General features: G+C 31.9%; 1 protein-coding gene across 1 annotated transcript; it reads left to right on the plus strand.

The window, feature by feature from the left end:
- Positions 1 to 562: 562 nt before the first annotated feature.
- LOC137806315 (alpha-xylosidase 1) lies at positions 563 to 5576 on the plus strand. The gene is made up of 3 exons (XM_068606353.1): positions 563 to 946; positions 1316 to 1998; positions 3549 to 5576. The coding sequence occupies exons 1-3, from the start codon at positions 714 to 716 to the stop codon at positions 5408 to 5410; spliced, it is 2778 nt and encodes a 925-aa protein (XP_068462454.1). The 5' UTR covers positions 563 to 713; the 3' UTR covers positions 5411 to 5576.
- The last annotated feature ends 17585 nt before the right edge of the window (positions 5577 to 23161 follow it).

The raw sequence follows: 23161 nt of genomic DNA on the forward strand, positions 1-23161 counted from the left end.
AAAGTGCATGCTCCTAAGATAAAAAAAAACAATGTATTTATTCTTAAAGTTCTAAGAGATAAAATATTTTTTTTATTAATATATGAGTTTTGGTGTATATATATATTTTTATTTTTTTTTAATAATAATTTTTTCATGTGATGATAAATGATTGTTGTTACTTAAGGTATCAGTCTATCTGAGATGTCAAATAAGATAGTGATGCCTAACATAAAAACTTTTTATAAAAAAAAAAATTTAAAAAATAAAATATATTTGTTCATTTAATAACTTTGTCATAAAAAATATTTGATAAGAAAATCTAACTTTACTCAGATGAAATAATTGTACATCTTTAGACTAAAAACCTTATCTTATTTCCTAAATAAAGAAAGGATTAAATAGTTTCCAAAATTTCAAAATATAAAATATTATTACCTTTTATTTAACAATTTTCATAAATAGTAATGTGTTTATAGGAGGGCATAATATTATTTATTCACAACATGACGTAAGAAACAAAGTAACACTGTTTGTTTCCTTGGATACCAAATTATATAATATTCTCTCTATAGTAACTCTCATATCTTAACACATGAATCTTAAAACTACACACATGGGTAAGAGAGTAATTTGCTCTGCATCAGCCATCTACCTAGCTTGGCTGGTTATTTATACACCATTGCTACCCTCACAGTAGCAGTAGTAGCAGCAGCATTACTCCAGAGTGAGCTATGGTGTCTTCAAACCATTTAGCTGCTATATCTCTCTCTTCCCTTCTCCTAGTTCTGCTTCTGTGTTCAGCAGGAGCAAGTTCTTCTTCCAAAAATGCCACAAAAATTGGCCAAGGCTACCGTCTTGTCTCCATTGAAGAGACCCCTGATGGTGGCCTTGTAGGGATCCTCCAAGTTAAGGAGAAAACCAAAACCTATGGCTCTGACATTCCCCTTCTTAGGTTCTATGTCAAGTAAGTCTCACTTCTTCAACCACTACTCTGCACATCCATCTGCATTTTTCTAAATTTAATGTTTAGAGGAAGAGGTTAGTCCTAAATCTTTTTAAATCTCTGCTAAAGAAAATGTTTTTATGGATTCTGCTAGAAAAATGCTTGCATTTGGTATCTAGTATCTGGAAGATGATTATGGAGGAAAAAGTAATGCTTTTTGTGTTTCAATAAGAGAAAAAAAAGTCATTTTTAAGTATGTTTATATTTAGTATGGTAGTATCACGAAAGACAATTATGGAGGAAAAACAATAATGTTTTTTGTGTTCCGATACAAGATTAAAGCTTTTTTTATTCTGATTTTGACCTTGATAATTGTTTCTGATTTTGCAGGCACGAGACAGATAATCGTTTAAGGGTACACATAACCGATGCACAGAAGCAAAGGTGGGAGGTTCCGTACAACCTTTTGCCGAGGGAGCAACCACCACCTTTGACTCAAAGCATTGGGAAGTTCAGGAAGAACCCTATAACTGTCTCTGAGTATTCTGGTTCTGAATTTCTGTTTAGCTACACTTCGGATCCTTTTAGCTTTGTAGTGAAAAGGAAGTCCAATGGTGAGACCCTTTTTGATACCTCTTCTTCTGATTCTGACCCTTTTAGTTCCCTTGTTTTCAAGGACCAGTACCTTGAGATTTCCACCAAATTGCCAAAGAGTGCCTCTTTGTATGGTTTGGGAGAGAACACACAGCCACATGGGATCAAGTTGTACCCTAGTGACCCTTACACCTTGTACACCACTGACATTTCAGCCATTAATCTCAATGCCGATCTGTATGGATCGCACCCTGTGTACATGGATCTCAGAAACGCAGGTGGCAAGGCTTCTGCACATGGTGTTCTGTTGCTCAATAGCAATGGAATGGATGTTTTCTACACAGGAACATCTCTTACATACAAGATTATTGGAGGTGTTTTCGACTTTTACTTCTTTTCTGGGCCTAGTCCTCTGAATGTTGTTGATCAGTACACTACCTTAATTGGAAGACCAGCTCCTATGCCTTACTGGGCTTTCGGTATGACTCATTTGTCACTCTTATGTTTTTTATAGTGCCTATTCTACTTGGTATTTATGACATTAGTGATATTCATTTGGGTGCTGTCAATGTTTAATATTTAATATTCAACATCAAATTATCCTTTTAGGTAGTTTGAGTAATTATTAATTAGGAAAACCGCGTCTTGACAGATCCAAATACTTAATGATACAATATTGAAAAAATGCAAGGAACTGCAGTTTTCATATCTGTGATTATTTGATTTCAGTGACTTTTTTGATGCACGACTCTGAGATTATTTGGTTTGTGTGCATAATGCAGTTGGGAATGCAGAGTTATGATTTTCCAGTTAGCTGTTTTCTGCTTTAGCTTACCTGTATATTGAATAATTTGGGATGTTCTGGTTTGTTTTCTAAAGTTGGGTCTGCAAAGATATTTTGATGATAAATCACTATTTTTATGAATTGGGTCGTGAATAACTTTTGTACGTCCAATTTTAGTAGTTGAGTAATTTAATACCCTTCAGGTCCACATGGAAAGATAAGGTGCCACATAAAAGTTGCTTACTTAACTTTTCCATATAAAAGAATTCCTCTTTTCTAATAAACTTTTGATTCAAGAATTTGACCTTTGTTACATATTTCTACAAAGCAATCTGTGGGTCCTTGTCTGTGACTATCATTGCATAGACGTGGTATATCACTTTGTTTATTTATCTTGGGAGAAAGATCGTACTGATATCTGTGGGATTATGGGTCAATAACAGCACTAACCTTGCAAAAGATTTCCTGTCCTTTTAAAGATAATGTTTCTTGATAAATGGAATTAAAGGATCAATTACTACAATAGGGTTATGATTATAGTGAAAAATTCATGGATGAGTTTTCAATACAATTTTAAAATTGATCCAAGGACTTTTCATCTTCAATTTTAACCTGGTGCTGCACTGATCCAAATGGCCATTGTTATCTAATCTTCTACGAACTAATTCTGGATTCATGCTTTGTCTGTGTGTATATTTGTCATTCGGGGAGAGGAGTGGAGCAGAGAGACAGGAGCTTATAAAGTGTAGGGAATTGGGTGAAATTAAAGCACGAGAGATTTTGTCTTGTATCTCTCAAATTTGCTTTTACAATCTATTTTTCTTCATGGCAGACATTCTTTAAACTATACTTTGCTTTATTCACTTGATGCTATCTCTACTTCTTTTGTCAATTAAATGAAAAGGGTGGGTAGTATTTCATTCCTACGATTCCAGATCTAACTGAATGTGTTGCATGAAGTTTTTCTAAAAGTATTGTAACTGATATCATTCCCATGACACTACCTCATTTGTCAATATTAAATGAAAGGGGTGGGTAGCATTTGATGTTACTGTTCCAGATCTACTTGGATGTGGTGCCTGAAGTTTTTCTAACAGTATTTTAACTATTATCATTCACATGACACTGTTTCATTAAAGGGGGGATAACATTTGATCCTTATTATTCCAGAACTAGTTGAAAGTGGTATCTGGATTTTTCTTTCTGAGTAGTTTAACTGATATTTTCACGTATTTGGTATTGTAGGATTCCACCAATGCAGATGGGGATATCACAATCTCTCAGTGGTTGAGGATGTTGTGGAGAATTACAAGAAGGCTCAAATCCCACTTGATGTGATCTGGAATGATGATGATCACATGGATGGGAAAAAGGACTTCACACTCAATCCAGCGAATTACCCTCGTCCAAAGCTTTTGAACTTCCTGGACAAGATACACAAAATTGGCATGAAATATGTTGTCATTATTGACCCTGGAATTGCTGTTAACACCAGCTACGGTGTATATCAAAGGGGTTTAGCTAATGATGTTTTTATCAAGTATGACGGGGAACCCTTCTTGGCTCAAGTTTGGCCTGGGGCAGTAAACTTCCCTGATTTTCTCAATCCAAAGACAGTTTCTTGGTGGGTTGATGAGATCCGCCGCTTCCATGAACTTGTACCTGTTGATGGCCTGTGGATCGACATGAACGAGGTATCAAATTTCTGTTCTGGAAAGTGCAAAATTCCCAAGGGAAAGTGCCCTACTGGAACAGGACCTGGATGGATATGTTGCTTGGAATGCAAGAACATCACTAGCACAAGGTGGGACGATCCTCCATACAAAATTAATGCCTCAGGAATAAAAGCTCCTATTGGCTACAAAACTATAGCTACTAGTGCATACCACTATAACGGTGTTTTAGAGTATGATGCTCACAGTCTTTATGGCTTCGCACAATCCGCTGCAACTCACAAGGGCCTTCAAGGGCTTCAAGGAAAAAGGCCCTTTATTTTGTCCCGTTCCACTTATGTCGGTTCAGGCAAATATGCTGCACATTGGACAGGTGACAATCAGGGAACATGGGAGAACTTGAAGTACTCTATCTCCACAATGCTCAATTTTGGCATATTTGGGGTGCCAATGGTGGGTTCAGATATATGTGGCTTCTATCCACAGCCTACTGAAGAACTATGCAATAGATGGATTGAAGTAGGGGCTTTCTACCCCTTCTCAAGGGATCATGCAAACTACTACTCCCCTAGACAGGAGCTTTACCAATGGCAGTCAGTGGCTGAGTCTGCTAGAAATGCCTTGGGTATAAGGTATAAGCTACTTCCATTCCTTTACACCCTGAACTACGAAGCTCATGTCAGTGGAGCCCCAATTGCCAGACCTCTTTTCTTCTCATTTCCAACATACACTGAATGTTATGGCCTTAGCACCCAGTTCTTGCTAGGAACCAGTCTGATGGTTTCTCCAGTGCTTGAGCAGGGAAAAACACAAGTTAAAGCACTCTTTGCTCCTGGTAGCTGGTACAGTTTGCTTGATTGGACTCAGACCATTACATCAAAGGATGGTGTCTATGTTACCCTTGATGCTCCTCTGCATGTTGTCAATGTGCATTTGTATCAGAATACCATTCTTCCTATGCAGCAGGGTGGTTTGGTTTCCAAGGAGGCCAGAATGACACCCTTCACCCTTATCGTAACCTTCCCCTCGGGGGCAGCCGAAGGAGAGGCTAAGGGGAACCTTTTCCTTGATAATGATGAATTACCAGACATGAACCTTGGAAATGGCTATTCAACCTATGTTGATCTCTATGCAACTGTGAAGCAAGGAGCAGTGAAAGTTTGGTCAGATGTCCAAGAGGGCAAGTTTGCCTTGGATAAAGGTTTGATTATTGACGCTATATCAGTGTTGGGATTAGATGGAACTGGAGCAGTGTCTTCATTTGAGATAGATGGAAAGCCTCTGACTGGTGTGCCAAGTGTGAATATAAGTACATCACAACATGAGCACTTGAACAGTGAGGGAGAAGGAGAGAAGAAAACTGTGATGGTTGCTTTGAAGGGCTTGAACATCCCAGTGGGTAAAAACTTTGCTATGACCTGGAAAATGGGGTGAAGATAGTTATAGTGGCCTCACGTTATTTATGATTTTGTAATCTTGTTGTGTTATTTTCTTTTCTACAATTCTTGTAGGCGTTGTGAGGGAGAGGAGATGAGCTAGAATTGTGCTCATCCTTTTCCATTTTAACTAGCAATTTGAATGTTATGTTAGTTTTTTGGTACCTGAAGTTCAAACTTCTTGTCATTCAAGTGATTTAGAATAGTAAACTAAACTCAACAATATGAATATGGTCAAAACATCAAGAATCTAATCATTGTGGACTTTATATTTTAAGGTGGTCTCCTCCTAGTCATATGCATCTGCATCCCTTTCATGTTCTTTTTTCTCAGTCATTCCGTGGTCTGCTAATAGAAACTGGTTCAGGAAAAGTAAAAGAAGAGAATTCTCACATGACAAATGAGAACTTTGTATACAATTGTACAACAAGTAATAAACTCTCACCTACTTGAATTAAATCAAATAGTTGTATTTCTCTATCACTTATTTCTTCTTTCATAGATCTTTGTACTGAGTATTAACAATAGCTGGCCCATCAAGATGCACCTTGTCCTTAAGGTGAAATTGTGGAAAATGTTCAACTATTACAAAAACTACCTTGTCCTAGCTGCTTACAAATGCTAGTAACTCTTCCCATTTGACAAGAATCTCCTGCTAGTCTTGCCTTTTGATCTACAATCCAACACAATTGCTTCCTGCACCATATAACTGCACTCAATTCCAGAGGAAAAGACGAAAATGCCCTTAAAAAAATGACTACGTATATCTATTTTTCCGGAATGTATTATTTTCAATTCCGGATTTTTTTATTCATTGGAATTTTGATTGTTTTCAGATTTTTATTTCCAGAACATAATACTCTGTTCCAGATCTACTTTTTCGGAATGTATTATTTTCAATTATAGATTTTTATTTTTGGAATAAAGGGCATTTTTGGAGTTTGAAAAATTTGTTAGGTGTAGGAAGTCTTTGCCCTACATGAAAGACTTAATGGATTTTAGAGTAAAGTGGGAGCTCGAACTGATACGTTACCGCTCCAACCTTCGCTAAGATTTGGGTGTTTCTTCTTGCACCCCGTCAAAGTTCTTTCTGCACTCCATCAAATATGTGAAATGATCAAAATATCATATCTAATTCGTTCTCATTATGAAAAACTCTTTATGTAATATATTATAGAAAATTTCTTCCAGAAAACACATTCCAGAACGTGTGTAATACGTTTTGAAAATCTTATTCCAAACATCCATTCTGAAAATTCTGGAAAATATTTTTCGGAATACACTTATAATTTTTGGAAAGGGGTGTCCAGAAAGATTTCAGAAAAGCTAATCCATAAGTCATTTTTTAAAAAAAGGGTGAAATCGTCTTTTCGGATATTGATGGGGTGTAGGAAGAACTTTGACGGGATGCAGAAAGAAACACCCTTAGATTTTGTAGGTTACCATAGTGTGGATTCAACTTCTCATTCTAATTTTTAACCAAAGGTCTCGTTTTATATGGTTGCAATTTGAGATACACCCAATCCTTTATTTCTAACTGAACATCCCAACGGTGACGGTCAATATATCATTTTATTTGACCTTAGGCTTTCAACAAGTTTTCTTGTAATTCCTTTAATAAAGAGTCTCTTTGTTGAGTAAGTTGATTTAATTTTTTCAATTCGTGAGGGAATAATAGTTCCTCTCATTAACAGAAGGGGTCTTAACCATAAATTTTTTTAAAAGAAACATTCGAGTTGATGCATTAAAGTTTGTATTGAACCAAGAAGACCACTACTTTGGTTTGGTACTCATTGCCGAGACCCCGAACGATCTGTTTAGACAGTCTATTAAGTCCCTAAAGATCTATTGAACCATTAGATGTCCAATGAGTAGAATATCATATGTGACACTTATGTTCTTATGTTTTGATGATAACAAAAATTAACAGAAAAGCTAAATCTAGTCCACATAACATGCATTGCATATGTTAAAACTCTAAACGGTCTATTGAGACACTAGATGGTTTATAGCCTACTAGACGATTTGATGACCAAAAGATCATATAAGGAGTTCATGTTTTCAGGATAAAAAAAAAACCTAAATGGTCTATTTAAATTTTGAAGGTTCTATAACTATGTTTTGTATAGTTGCAATATACAATAAACTCTCTAATGATCTATAGAATTGGTCATGGTAGATGGTTTGATGAATATGTTGAACGAGTAACATGCTTTTTATGCTTTTTACTATAACACTTAAATGAAATCTTTTGAGTATATATCTACTAAAAACATGTTTAATCAAATAAATATTATATCCAAAAACGAAAATATTTCAATCTGCGCATTTTGTAGAATGACTCTATTTGACTTTTTTTTGTATATCTCTAAACTTTACATTTTCATAAACAAATTTGTTCAAATTAACTCCCGCAAATGTCTTTTTAATATATTATTAATATCTTTAAATATTTTCTAAACAAAAACAATTTAAAAAATTGAAAATCTCAAATACTCTATTTTTAGTATCGTGTATTATCTGGAGAAAAATAATTTTCTGATTATGTTTTGATTTGTTTATAGTAACCCACATTCCCACCCAATATACAAATGGATGGGCCTAAGCAACTACATCAAAGTGGCCTAAGAAAATCTACTTTACAAAGAAATCATATACTAGAGTGACTTCCAATTCCTAGACCGTCTAATGCTTCTTCTGCTTAGCAACTTTGAGTGGTTTATTCCTTTTACCTTAGTACTTCTAATCTTCATGATCCAATTAATGCTTCAAAAGTTGGGAACAAAGATCAATTTAAAAGGATATTTACAAAAATTTTAATCAAATCAATTGATTAGATGGTCTATACAAAAATTTCAGCTGAAAATATACAATTTTTATACAAAATTCATTAAAACTCTTATTTACTATAAAAAATACAAATTTATATTAAAAGTCAAAAACAAAAAAGATAGAAGCACCTAGAAAATACAACAAGCCTGTAAAAACATGAACAATTCAAGTATTATCAATAACCATATATGAATCCAACTCTATACTAAACTCAAGTATATAATTGCAAATATATCTAACTACATAACACACACCAACTATTAGATGTTATACATTGTGAAGTGTTTCAAAGTTAAACAATATTATTAGATAACCTCAAAAAAATATTCATCTATACTAACAATATTTTGACAAAAAAATAAAAAAGACATAAATAAAAAATGCATTAAGTTCTTTCCAAAGAAATGAAGTATTGACGTCTAGTGAAGTCAAAATGAAGAAATTTGAAAATATTTTAACATGAACACTAGTGAAAAAAATAAAATAGTACTCTTTATTTAGTGCGGTTTTTGCGCTACCCGCTTTCGTAAAAAACACGGTGACATTTTTTAAATTATTTTGATTTACGAATGCGGTTATACAAATAGCTGCACTTGTAAATCAAAGCGCTTGATTTACAAATGCGACTATTTGTATAGCCACACTTGTAAATCAAAACACTTGATTTACGAATGCGGCTAGACAAATAGCCGCATACGTAAATCCTTTTTTACCTTAAATTTTGAAGCGTGCCACACACTATTTCATACTTTCTTTCTTGTCTCTGCTTTTGTTTTGCGTTTGCACTTTGAGTTCATCTCCTTCTGCTGCATCTGCATTCCATTTGTGCCAATGTAAGTTTCTTGAGCTCTCTTTCTTCCTCTTCCTCTTCACAAATATATGCATAAATGTTTTCGTTTTTCTTATATATATTTTTTCCTTGCATTGGTGGTCTCGAAGCACTATTTCATTGGCTATCTCCGTCGCTGCTTCCCTATCTGTCGCCGCCGTTGCTGACGCTCCCATGCCACTCTTCATGTATAATTTTTTTCATTTTTCTTACATTATTTGGTTTCTTTCATTGCTCAGTACTCTTTCATTGTCTTCGTGGGTTCTTGTGGGTTTTTTGGTTTGCTCCGTCGTTGCTTCCTTGTCCGTCGCCGCTTCCGCTGCCGTTGTTGGCACTCCCGTGCCACTCTTCATCAACGTTGCCTTCACACAAGATTGACGGTGTTTTAAATTTTTTGAATTTTTTTTAATATTTTGGCACTAAGTGTGGCTATAAGAAATAATCACACTTATAAATGGTATTTTCAAGTGCGGCTATATAGCCACACTCTTATCTCTTCAATTGACAAGTGCACGTTTATCAAATGCGACTATACAACCGCCCTTATAAATTTATAATAGCCGCATTCATTTCGTCTTGATTCACACTAGTGTACATTTCAATCCTAATTACATAACAGAAACTTTGAGTGTGAGAGCAAAACAACTATATATGCATATAATGTTTTATAGGATATCTCCAAAATCCAAGCTTCTTATCTTATCTCATGACCCAATCAAACGAAACTTCAAAACTTAAATATCATATATTGTTTATTCTATTTAATAGAAAGTCTTTACAACTTAAGCGAAGTAGGTGAGCATGAGCAACATCAATGCATTATGTAGTTATTTACGTGTATTAGTTGTGTCATAAAGAAATTTGTCTACCAATGACGGAACATCATCATCAGAAGCATTCAGAAACCTTCTGATAAATAGCCACCACCAGTACACATATTCTGTCGACTTTGTAATTACAATTGCAACACATATTTTACAATGAGGTAGTTCGATACTTGAAGGAATTAATTAAAGTTATTGTTATACAATATTAACTCCAAAGTGTAGCTTCTATAGTGTTCGAGTAATTAAATACATGTTAAAAAAATTAAAACTTATGTTTCTTGAGATCAATTAACTAGGATATTGAAAATAAAAATATTTTATAATATATAAATGAATGTAAATTTTATTTTAAATCAATTTTATAAAATTGAGTTATATGATATCCGAATGATTTAGAAAATATCTTAACCATAGTTTATTAGACTAATCAAAACATTCATTCTATAAAATATTTGATAATATATAAATAATGAATTGATTAAATATGTTAAACTTATTTACATTTTTACCAAGATCATTATAGTTCATTTTTGAACTGTTTTAATTTTAATCATTGACTAAATTTTTATTTAAACTTAATTTTAATGGAAAAACAAATAAAAATAAAATATATAAAGTGAGATTGAACTACTCCCTCGTGCTGTTATTTATTTTTAAACTGTAAGGATACGTATCCATATAGTATAGGTAGCAAATATAGGTACAACATCCAGGCGATTTGGCTTGAGCAGTTCGAAAGGGATTGCAAACAAAAAGTTTTAGGAAAAAAATAATATTAAATTGTGCTAGCTTTTAAACTAAAATTAGTGTATATATTAATTATTTCTTACAGATTCTTTCATGTTAACTTCCTTAAAAAATATTTTCCAACTTATTCATAAATTAATTTTAATTTATATTTTTTTTAAAAATTTCAATTCTAGGGGATCTTAAACTAAAAAAATGTATATAAACTTTATACATGTTTAGATTATAAAGAACATAAAAATACTTTTATTTACCAAACAACAACTTTTTCCTTGTTTATTTTTGCATTAAAATTTGTAAAACCACATTTCAAATTTAAACGAGACACAAGCTCCATCATTTATTAGGTTCATATACATTACAAGAAAAAAATATAAAAAAAATAATTTTAACGAGTTTATTTTTACATTATCCAAGGTTAAAACTTTTATTAAGTCATTTATCTATGATTGTAATTTTCATGGGGAACGTGTTCTCTGAGATTTTTTAAACCTCAGGAAAAGTCTTTTCCTATTAAATACCATGAGTTTAAAAACTTTCGTAGAATACCACGAGTTCCAAAATCTTCAACCCCATTTTCCACCATCTCTAACGATATTCCTGACTTATTGGTCAATGGTTGCCGACGACAGTCCTAGTAAGGAATCAATATTGCACTATCTTCTTCTTACTCCAATATTTTTTCTTCCATCATACAACCTCAACTTGGATCACAAGTCACTATTACATAGCTCAACAACAATTAATGTTTATCACTGCTTTATATATCCTAAATAATTGCATTATCTATCAGATGTGGGCTTCAAAGCCATGTGTGTTCTTAGCTAAAGAATGCAAGAACATATTGCAAGGAGAAATTAACTTTATCACTTCTCACTTTCACAGTGAATTAATTATTATATTCATTTTAAAATAAAGGCTTTAATTTAAAATATTTAAAAATTATGAGAATTAAATATTATATACGTACATCAAAAGCTAAAACAAAATAAGTCAAGTTTTTTTATGTATGAATTTGTAACAAAAAAACTAGGAATTATATAAACCAACTACCATCAATCATAAGAAATATGCAAATACTATTAAAATATTTATTATCCAAGATTAGTTGTTGAAATACTTATTATCTAAGGTTATTTTGCTGAGTTTTTAAAATAAAGTTTTGAAACTTTAGAAAACTTATTTGTAATGTAAAGTTACACTTTCAAAATTTTAGATAATTTTATAATTATAAAATATATTAAATATATATATATATATATATATTAATTATTTATCTATAAATAGATTTAATTATATTTATTTATTGATGTTTGAAAAATATGGACGGTTTTATTGAGGTTCTACAATAAATCTTTGGAATTTAACGAAGGTTAAAAAAAACCTCTCTTATTTTGTTGAGATTTTAGAATAAACTTTTAAAACTTAAATGTTAAAAAGACTTATGTTAATTTGCTGAGGTTGTAGAATAAACCTTTGAAACTTACTGAAAGTTAAAAAAACCTTCATTATTTTGCATAAGTTTTAAAATAAATCTTTGGAATTTAATCAAAGTTAAAAAAACCTATGTTATTTTGCTAAGGTTTTAAAATAAACCATTGAAATTTAATGAAGGTTAAAAAAATCTTCGTTATTTTTTGAGGTTTTAAAATAATCTTTGGAACTTAACAAAGTTTAAAAAACTTCCATTAATTAAATCAATTCCTAGGATTATGTTAACCTCCGCTAAATAACCTTCGTTAAAGTCATTTTTTCCTGTAGTGATTGTTCCAACCTATGTGAAAAATAAGTTGTAAACGGAACACGTTTTATATTGAGTAAAAAGCTTTTGAAATATATCTTTTCATCATAACCTAGAGATGAATCGTTCACAATGCAGTTCTTCTTAAGTAGGGTCTCCTTCTTGGTATTCAACAAACCTTAGAGACTGCTAGTATGTCTGATATTGATGGACTTCTCTGTCAAGAAAAGATCGCTAAGGAGGAGTTTAATCATTCTCTTCACTGTCAATATTTGTTTTGGAAAGAACGAGATAAGATGCTTTGGTTTAAAGATGGGGATAGAAATACTGCTTTTTTCCTTGTTGTGGTCAAGAGGAGAAATAATTCTAGTGGGATTCATCGTCTACGGATTGATAATGTGGTTATTGAGGATCCTAAACTTATTGAGGAACATATTTTGGATTTTATAAAACTCTTTACGCTGAGTCTATTTCTCATGTTCAGGATACAGGTAATATGGAAGATTTTATTGGTACTTATATTTCTAAACTGGTTTCCTCTGAGGAGAATATGATGTTGATTAAATATCCTGATTTTTTGGAAATCAAGAATGTTGTTTTAAACCTTAATGGTAATAGTGCTCGTGGTCCTGATGGTTTTGGTGGTGTTTTTTATCATTCCTGTTGGGAAATTATTGGGACAGATGTTTGCAATGTTGTCCAACAGTTTTTTAAACAAAACTGGGTACTCCTTGGAATGTACAGTAATGTGGTATCACTTATTCCTAAGATTTAGGGTGTTGAATCCATTAAAGATTACAGGCCAATAGTTGTTGCTAATTTTAAATTTAAGATTATTTCCAAGATTTTGGTAAATCGGCTTGCACTTGTGGCTGCCATAATAATTTCTCCTAATCAAAATGGGTTTGTGCATGTGAGACATTCAAGATTGTATTGGTATTGCTTCAGAAGCTATTAACATGCTTTCTAAAAAGGTTCGAGGAGGTAACATGGCTTACAAAGTTGATATTCATAAAGCCTTTGACACTTTGAGTTGAAAGTTTTTACTATTAGTTTTGACACGCTTTGGTTTTCACCCCTCGTTTGTCGGTTGAATTATTATTATTATTCTCCGGTCTGATATGCTTTCTATCAGAATAAATGGCAGACGGTGGGTTTTTTTCCTTGTAGTAGAGGTGTTGGACAAGGTGATCCTTTATCTCCTCTACTTTTCTGTCTTGCAGAGGAAGTTCTTAGTAGAGGTCTCTATAAGCTTGTGAATGATAAGAAGATTCTACATATGGTTGGTCCGCAAGGTTTTCTCACTCCATCTCGTATTTTATATGTTGATGACATTTTTGTTTTCTGTAGGGCGGATAATAAGTCTCTTAGAAATTTGAGTACTTTTCTTAAAACATATGGTGATTTCTCGGGTCAATATGTTAATAATTCTAAGAGTAGTTTTTTCACCATGGATAATTCTGCAAGATTTGTCACCAAAATTCAACATATTCTTTCTTGTAGTCATGGTTGTTTGCCTTTCAATTATTTAGGAGTGTTTATCTTTATTTATGCTCTAAATAGTCGATTTCTTCAACCTTTGGCTGTTAAAGTCAAATTGAAGCTAGCATCTTGGAAAGGTAAATCTCTTAGCATGATGGGTCAGATTCAGTTGGTCAATATGGTGATTATGAGACTTTTAGCTTATAACTTTAACTTGTATAAATGACCTATTTCTCTTCTTAAAGAAGTTAAGCAGTGGTGTCGAAATTTTATTTGGACTGGCGATATTCTGAAGAAAGGCATAACTACTGTTAATTGGGATACGATTTGTTCTCCCCTTGAGAATGGAGGTTTGAAGATTATTAACCTTCACCATGAAAATAATGTATATCTTCTTAAGCTTGTTTGGAACTTTGCTTATAGCAACATGCCTTGGTCTTTGCTCTTGAAAGCCAGGGTTCTTAAATAAAAATATGAGTTTAAAATGGTTTATAGATCTTCATCTCTTTGGTCGATAATTAAGCAGTTTTATTCTACTATACTTGATTATACTTCTTGGACTGTTAGTGCAAGTTCTTTTATCAATTTCTGGAATGATAAATGGTGTTCTATTACTTCTTTAGCAAACATTGCAGGGTTATCTGATGATGTTAGCCTTCCGGATATAGTCTCTCAGTTTTAGACAGGTTGTGATTGGATTATTCCATTGTCTTTACATCAGATGCCTCATATTTTTAGTCATATCATGGTTAAGGAGGAACATGATATTCCTAATTGGAGTCTGGTCGGTTTACTCTTAAATCGGTTATGACTTTTTTCTTGGAACCAGGAGTTCCCTGTGGTTGGGGTAAATTTATTTGGTCCTCATATATCTCGCCTTGTCCTTTGGAAAGTTTTTCATGGGCGATTTCCTACAAATCAACATATTCAAAATAAAGGTTTGCATATTTATTCTATGTGTACGCTTTGTGAAAAGAATGATGAATCTATTCAACATTTATATTTTGAATGCCCTAATGCTTTGTATATTAGGAGTTGGGTTCGTCAGATTCTTCCTACTTCTCATTTCTCTAATAAGGATGATCTTCTTTCTTTTATTAAGAGTGATGGTAGTCCTTTGGTTAAATTGATTAAGCTTGTTGTGATAACTTTTTCTATTTGGATGTTATGACATATGAGGAATTATGCTCATTTTCAGGATAAGATTGAGGTTTCTAGGGCTATTTCGGTTATTAAAGATTTAACTTATCTAGTGGGAAAGTCATTTAAAGCTTCAATGAAGAATGATATGATGGATTTCAACATGATTAAATTTTTTGGTATTAATACTCGTACTAGTAAAGTTTTTCGTCCTCTTCCTGTTAGATGAGAGTTTCCTTCACCAGGTTGTGTTAAAATTAACACTAATCGGGCTACTAGGGGATATCCAGGTCTTGCCACTTGTGGAGGTATTTTCCGTGGGAGTATGTGGGGGTTTATTGGAGCTTTCTTTGTGTTTCTTGAAGTTTAGATTGCTCTGGTTGCTGAATTTTATGGAGTTATATGTACTTTGGAAGAAGCTCAAAAGATGGGGCTTACTAATGTCTGGTTGGAATGTGATTCTATCTTGGTTTGTGTTGCGTTTACTGCTAGGAAAAATGTTCATTGGATGCTTTGTAATCGATGAAATACTTATCTAAATTACTGTGGGAAAATCAGGTTTAGGATTATTCATTTTTTTCGTAAAGGGAATGCGTGTGCTGATAAGTTGGCTAATTTATGATTTATTCATAGAGAATCATTTCATTAGTATAATAGGCTCCCACCTAGTCTGTTATTAGAATTCTTTATGAATAGGTATAGTCTACCTATGTATCGTTTTTGTTAACATATGGGTTTTGGTCTAATCCTTTCATATTTTTGTATTTTCTTTCTTTTTTTCTTTTTTTAATAATATTTTTTTTATATGATAACAAATGTGTTGTTACTTGAGGTGTCAGTCTAACTGAGAGATCAAGTTACATAATAATGTTTAACATGAAAGTTTTTATAAAAAAAATAAAAAAAAACAAAACTATGATAATCCATTTTTATTTAAGATAGTTTGTTCTCATAAAATAATAATATGAAATAATCAATTGTCTATTAATGTGAATAAATTGTGTAATGCAATATAATCAATTATTATATTATAAAATATTTTCTTTAAATGTTTAAGTTATGGAATGAATGTAAAATACATAAACTTAAAAAAAAATTATACTCATACATTATTCACACATAAAAAACAAAATTACTAATATAATTATTCAAAAAATACATAATAAAAACAAAACACATTTAAAAAAAAGTCTTTTAAGAGTCTTGATTAACCCATCCATTTACTGATGTGTGACAAACTTGTTAACTTTTTAATAATTATTTTAAAAATTATATCAATAGTAATTTTTTTTTTCAAGTTAATTACATAAAGCTTTGTATATTCATATCAATTAAGCTTTGAATATTCATATGAATTAAACATAATATTAATGTGTTTCATTTTGGTATGCTATTAGAAGACAAATTTGCAACAACTTAATTCCATATGCCAATCATTACGGTGATTAATTTAGTATTGGAAGATTCTAATTGAATACCTTGTTAGTCGAATTTTTTTTATACAAGTTAATGTAAGACTTTTAAAGTAATTTTTATAAAATTTAATATAATTTTGAATTTGAAATTACTAACAGGATTTTCAAAGTATATATGATTGAAGGATAAATTTAAAAACCTTTTACATTTTTAATGCATCTAATTAGATTCATATTAAAAGCATTGTGAAATAAAAGAAAATTATAATTAATTATTCATTTAATAATATTATTAAATTAATAATATAATATTTGATAAGTGCAATAATTAGTATTACGTGAAAAAAGTGTACTTTTACATAGATTAATGTTGCAACCTATTTTACTTGCATATATAGATAGATGTAAAGATTATTAATAGTATCGTATTTATATGAATATATAAATAAATATATAGGATTAGTGTTTTCCTAACATAGTATTAATGTGCGAGCCTATGGTGTGCCTGCATTATTAATTTTAAGCTAGATTAAGTTATCTTTAGGATCTCAAAGGAGCAAAATTCATACAAAATAGAATAAATAAAAATTTTAGTTGCAACAATTTAATTGCATGACGATAATATCTTTATAGTTATTAAATGTAATAGTGAAAGGTTTTAATCTTGATATAGTATAGTTTTATTATCAAGCAAATTATTAAATAAAAATTAATTTTATAGAAAAAAAATAATTAGTTATTATATTTGACTAAATTAGATAATATTTTAGAGATTAAAACAATTATTGATATCTAAAGTAGTTTTTATTATTGATAAATAGTTTTTAAGTAGGTATCTAATTGGCTACCAATGTTTTATTATCTAATTTAGTCAAATATAACAACTAATTATTTTTTGTCTCTAAAATTAATATTTATTTAATGATTTTCTAGTAGTATATTCGACTAATCTATTAAAATTTTGTTGAGGAAGACTTTCATAGAAATTACTATAAAATTTAATATGCATTTGGTGGCTACGTCTCCTATTGTTAATAAAGTTGCTAAGCTTTGGTGTTTGTCGGTTCCTAATCTTGTCCAAAATTTCTTAGTTAATGATCAATTTATCTCTGTAACTTGTCGTCTGGAGGATAAGAGTTTTAGCTTTGCAGGTGTTTATGGTGCTACCACATACTTGTCTAGACGATTTTTATGGAGGGATCTTAGTTTCTTCACATGGCCTTGGTGTATTCTGGGAGATTTTAATGTTGTGCTCTCAGCGGATGACTGTAAAGGGGGGGTGGCTCCTAATCAGGTTTCTTGTAATGAATTCCTGGACTGGATTAATACTAATGATCTTTCTTGTATGCCTTTTATTGGATCTTGTTATACTTGGTGTAACGGAAGGAGAGGGTTGCATAGAATTCACAGAAGACTGGATAGGGCTTTATGTAATGGAGTGTGTCTGGATGAATGGGAATCTTGTTCTTATCAGGTTCTTGTTAAAAATTGTTCTGATCATTCCCCTATTCTTGCTAGTCTTGCTAGTAATTCTTTGCGGAAGGTTAGCAATTTTCGTTTCTTTTCGATGTGGCTTCAGGACACTTCGTGTCTAAAGCTTATTCATGATTCTTGGGCTAATCAGGTTGTTGGTTGTCCTATGTTTATCTTGCAACATAAGTTAAAAAGGTTGAAACTTGAGCTCCGAGACTGGAATAAAAATTCTTTTGGTAATGTTCATAATGGAGTTCTTCTTAAGCAGGACATCCTTCTTGGTATTCAAAAAAGCTTAGAGACTGCTAGTTTGTCTGATAGTGACGGACTTCTCTGTCAAGAAAAGATTGCTAAGGAGGAGCTTGATCATGCTCTTCATTGTCAATATTTGTTTTGGAAAGAAAGGGCTAGGATGTTGTGGTTCAAGGATGGAGATCGAAATACTTCTTTTTTCCATGCGGTGGTCAAAAGGAGATATAATTCTAGTGGGATTCATCGTCTACGGATTGATAATGAGGTTACAGAGGATCCTAAAATCATTGAGGATCATATTTTGGACTTTTATAAAAATCTTTATGCTGAGTCTATTTCTAATGTTCTGGATACTGATAATATGGAAGATTTTATTGGTACTTATATTCCTGCGATGGTTTCCTCTGAGGAGAATATGATGTTGATTAAGTGTCCAGATTTCTCTGAAATTAAAAATGCTGTTTTTAATCTTAACGGTAATAGTGCTCCTGGTCCTGATGGTTTTGGTGGTGTTTTCTATCATTCTTGCTGGGAAATTATTGGGACAGATGTTTGCAATGCTGTTCAACAGTTTTTTAAACAAAACTGGGTTCTCCCTGGAATGAATAGTAATGTGGTATCTCTTATTCCAAAGGTTCAGGGTGCTGATTCCATTAAAGATTACATGCCAATTGTTGTTGCTAATTTCAAGTTTAAGATTATTTCTAAGATACTGGCGGATTGCACTTGTGGCTGCTAGAATCATTTCTCCCAATCAATATGGATTTGTGCAGGGTAGACAGATTCAGGATTGCATTGGTATTGCTTCTGAAGCTATTAACCTGCTTTCTAAAAAGGTTAGAGGAGGTAATGTGGCTTACAAAGTTGATATTCATAAAGCTTTTGACACTCTAAGTTGGAAGTTCTTATTATTAGTTTTAAAACGCTTTGGTTTTTATCCCTTATTTGTCGGTTGGATTAGTACAATTCTCCGTTCAGCTATGCTTTCTATAAGAATAAGTGGTAGTTTGGTGGGTTTTTTTCCTTGCAGTCGAGGGGTAAGACAAGGTGATCCATTGTCTCCTTTACTTTTCTGTCTTGCAGAGGAAGTTCTTAGTAGAGGTCTCTCTAAGCTTGTGAATGATAAGAAGATTTTAAATATGGCCAGTCCGCACGGTTATCTCACTCCCTCTCATATTTTGTATGTTGATGACATATTTATTTTTTGTAGGGGGGATATTAAGTCTCTTAGAAATTTGAGTTCTTTTCTTAAAACATATGGTGATTTTTCTGGTCAATATATTAATAACTCTAAAAGTAGTTTCTTCACCATGGATAATTCTCCAAGATTTGTCACCAAAATTCAAAATATTCTTTCCTGTAGTCATGGTTGTTTGCCTTTCCATTATTTAGGAGTGTCTATCTTTGTTGGTGCTCCAAAGTGTCGGTTTCTTCAACCTTTGGCTGATAAAGTTAAATTGAAGCTAGCATCTTGGAAAGGTAAATCTCTTAGCATGATGGGTCGAATTCAGCTGGTCAATACAGTGATTACTGGATTTCTAGCTTATAGTTTTAATATGTATAAGTGGCCTGTTTCACTTATTAAGCAAGTTGAGCAGTGGTGTCGGAATTTTATTTGGACTGGTGATATTCTGAAAAAAGGTATTGCTACCATTAATTGGGGGAAAATTTGTTCACCTCTTGAGGATGGAGGCTTGAATATCATTAATCTTCATCATGAAAATAATGCATATCTTCTTAAGCTTGCTTGGAACTTTGCTTATAGCGACAAACCTTGGTCTTTACTCTTGAAGGCCAGGGTTCTTAAATCAAAATATGAATTTCGAACAGTTTATAGATCTTCCTCTCTCTGGCCTGGAATTAAGCAATTTTATTCTACCATACTTGACTATACTTATTGGACTGTTGGTACAGGTTCTTTTATTAATTTCTGGAATGATAAATGGTGCTATACTACTTCTTTAGCAAATATTGTAGGGTTATCTGATGGTGTTAGCATTCCGGATACAGTCTCTCAATTTTGGACAGGTTGTGATTGAAATATTCCCTTCTCTTTACAGCAGATGCCTCTTTTTTTTAATCATATCATGATTAGAGAGGAACAGGATATTCCTAATTGGATTCTAAATGAGTCTGGTCGTTTCACTCTTAAATCGGCTAGGACTTTTTTCTTGGAACCAGGAGTTCCAGGTGGTTGGGGTAAATTCATTTGGTCTTCATCTATTCCGCCTTCCAAAACTCTAGTACTCTGGAAAATTTTTCATGGGCGACTTCCTACAGATCAACATATTCAGAATAAGGGTTTGCATATATGTTCTATGTGTTCGCTTTGTGAAAAGCAAGCGGAATCTATTCAACATCTATTTTTTGAATGTTCTAACGCATTGCATATTTGGAGTTGGGTACGACAAATTTTTCTTACTTCTCATTTCTCTAATAAGGATGATCTACTTTCTTTTATTAAGAGTGATGGTAGTCCTTTGGTTAAATTGATTAAGCTTGCGGTGATAACCTTTTCTATATGGATGATATGGCATATGAGGAATTATGCTAGATTTCAGGATAAGATTGGGGTTTCTAAGGCTATTTCGATAATTAAAGATTTAACTTGTCTAGTGGGAAATTCGTCTAAAGCTTCAATGAAGAATGATATGTTGGACTTCAACGTGATTAATTTTTTCGGTATTAAGACTCGTAGTGGTAAAGTTCTTCGTCCTCTTCCTATTAGATGGGAATTTCCTTCACCAGGCTGGGTCAAAATTAATACTGATGGGGCTGCTAGGGGGTATCCTGGTCTTGCTACTTGTGGAGGTATTTTTCGTGGGAGTATGGGAAAATTTATTGGTGCTTTTTCAGCGTTTCTTGAAGTTCAAACTGCTTTGGTTGCTGAGTTTTATGGAGTTATACATGCTATGGAGGAAGCTCAAAAAATGGGACTTACTAATGTCTGGCTTGAATGTGATTCTGCCTTGGTTTGTGCTGCGTTTACTGCTAGGACTAATGTTCCGTGGATGCTTCAGAATCGATGGAATACTTGTCTTAATTTTTGTGGGACAATCAGGTTTAGGGTAACTCATATTTTTCGTGAAGGGAATGCGTGTGCTGATAAGTTGGCTAATTTAGGATTTATTCATAGAGAATCTTTTCATTGGTATAATAGACTCCCAGCTAGTCTGTTCTTAGAATTCTTTATGAATAGGTATAATCTATCTATGTATCGTTTGTGTTAACATATGGGTTTTGGTCTAGTCCCCCCATATTTTTTTTTCTTTTTTTAATAATATTTTTTTTTCATGTGATGGCAGATGATTGTTGTTACTTGAGGTGTCAGCTTAGCTGAGATGTCAAGTTGCATAGTGATGCCTAACACGAAAACTTTATAAAAAAAAAATCTAATAATAGAAGTGATTGAAATAAGATGAAATATAAATATTTTATTATTTAAATTAAAAACTTATAAATAAATAAAAATTAATTTTTTAAACTTCCTTTAATTAAACTACTATCTTTGTAAAACACTTTTTCTTTATTTTCTCCTTGTATTTTTTAAATAGTCGTTCATCCTCTCACAGATATAATTTCACCTTAAAAATCTTGGTGGAGAAAGGAACACTTCTTTCCAATCAAAAGTTTTTGAGTAAATTTTTCTTTGCCCATTTTCTAAAGTTTATTTTAATGAAAGAGTTGTGTGTGTTTAAGGTAGGGTTTTGTGTGTGAGTTTTTATGGTGAATCTCTATTACTCATTGATCAAAGTATTTTATCCTTTCTATATTAGTAGTCAAATTGGGAGCTCAAGTTTGATTAAGCAAAGTTTAAATGTTAGAAAAATTAGTTTAATTTTGATAACATATTAAAGTAGAAGATATTTATTGTTTGGATGTAACTTAGTCATAATGATATATTTTGTATAGGAATGTTATTTTCATAAGAGTTGTTAAAATTATATATATATATATATATATATATATATATATTTTAAATGAACAAAATGTGTGAATGTGATAGTTGTTATATATTAACCATGATTTATGATAAGGTTATTGGAGATATTGATTTATGTTGTGAATTTTTTGTGAATAAAATAGTTGTGTAAGTTGTTGATAAAATTGTTTGGATTGGATTAAAACATATTTTGATTTTATTTAAGTTCTTTGAGATATATAGTGAGTTAAATATATAATGAGTTTCAGATAAGTTTTGTTTAATAACATTCGATTGAAATCATTTCATATTGTTTTGGAACTTGTTTAACATGTGAAAATATAAGGAAATTATTTTGTAAAAGGTGATTTGTTAATATTGAATAACCAAGTTACATTGAATTTTTTGCTCAAGCGAACTATCTCTCACTCAAGTCAAACTTAACAATAAGTTATATCAACTATAACTCTAAATTTTGCTCAAGTGACGAAATGTTTACTTTACCTAAAATAGAGCAAAATCTCACCTTGCTCTTGGGTTTGTTTTTGGTTAATCAAGGAGATTTTCAGTTAAGCAAAGAAAAATGAAACTTATTTAGTTTTAATTGTATATTTCTTTAAGTTGAATGAGTTTGAAGATTATGTACATGTATGGATAATTTAATAGGAAATTATATATGTTTATAAGTTGTGTGTATGTGTTTATATATATTGTATGTTGTGAATAATAACTTGTGAAATGTAAATACGTGTGAATTGATGTTGTTGATAATATATAGAATTTGAAATATGATTTTAGTTGAATAGTATAAGAATAAGAATATATATTAATTATGTTGTGAATTCAAATGTGATGTATTGTAAACATAGATATTTTGAAGGGAGAGAAGGTTGTGTTGAGATATTTAGGTTGTGTATTGACTTCAAATTTTGTATGAGTTATTTGACTGCTATTATTTGATTCACATAAAAAAAAATATCAAATGGTGAGAGTTGAGGATATGTGAATCCCCAAGAAAATATCAAGAAGGTTCATATGACTTAATATGTGGTTTGAAAAAAATCATGTCTAACAAGTCTTGGGGATTCA

This window comes from Phaseolus vulgaris, chromosome 3 (genome assembly GCF_000499845.2).
Source record: "Phaseolus vulgaris cultivar G19833 chromosome 3, P. vulgaris v2.0, whole genome shotgun sequence".
In the NCBI taxonomy this organism is placed as follows: Eukaryota; Viridiplantae; Streptophyta; class Magnoliopsida; order Fabales; family Fabaceae; genus Phaseolus; species Phaseolus vulgaris.

Excerpts from the sequence above, each read along its gene's own strand:
- LOC137806315 (XM_068606353.1), top strand. The coding sequence starts at position 714 with ATGGTGTCTTCAAACCATTTAGCTGCTATATCTCTCTCTTCCCTTCTC. Across the intron at positions 947-1,315 it reads CTTCTTAGGTTCTATGTCAA|GCACGAGACAGATAATCGTT; the intron begins GTAAGTCTCACT and ends CTGATTTTGCAG. Across the intron at positions 1,999-3,548 it reads TATGCCTTACTGGGCTTTCG|GATTCCACCAATGCAGATGG; the intron begins GTATGACTCATT and ends TTGGTATTGTAG.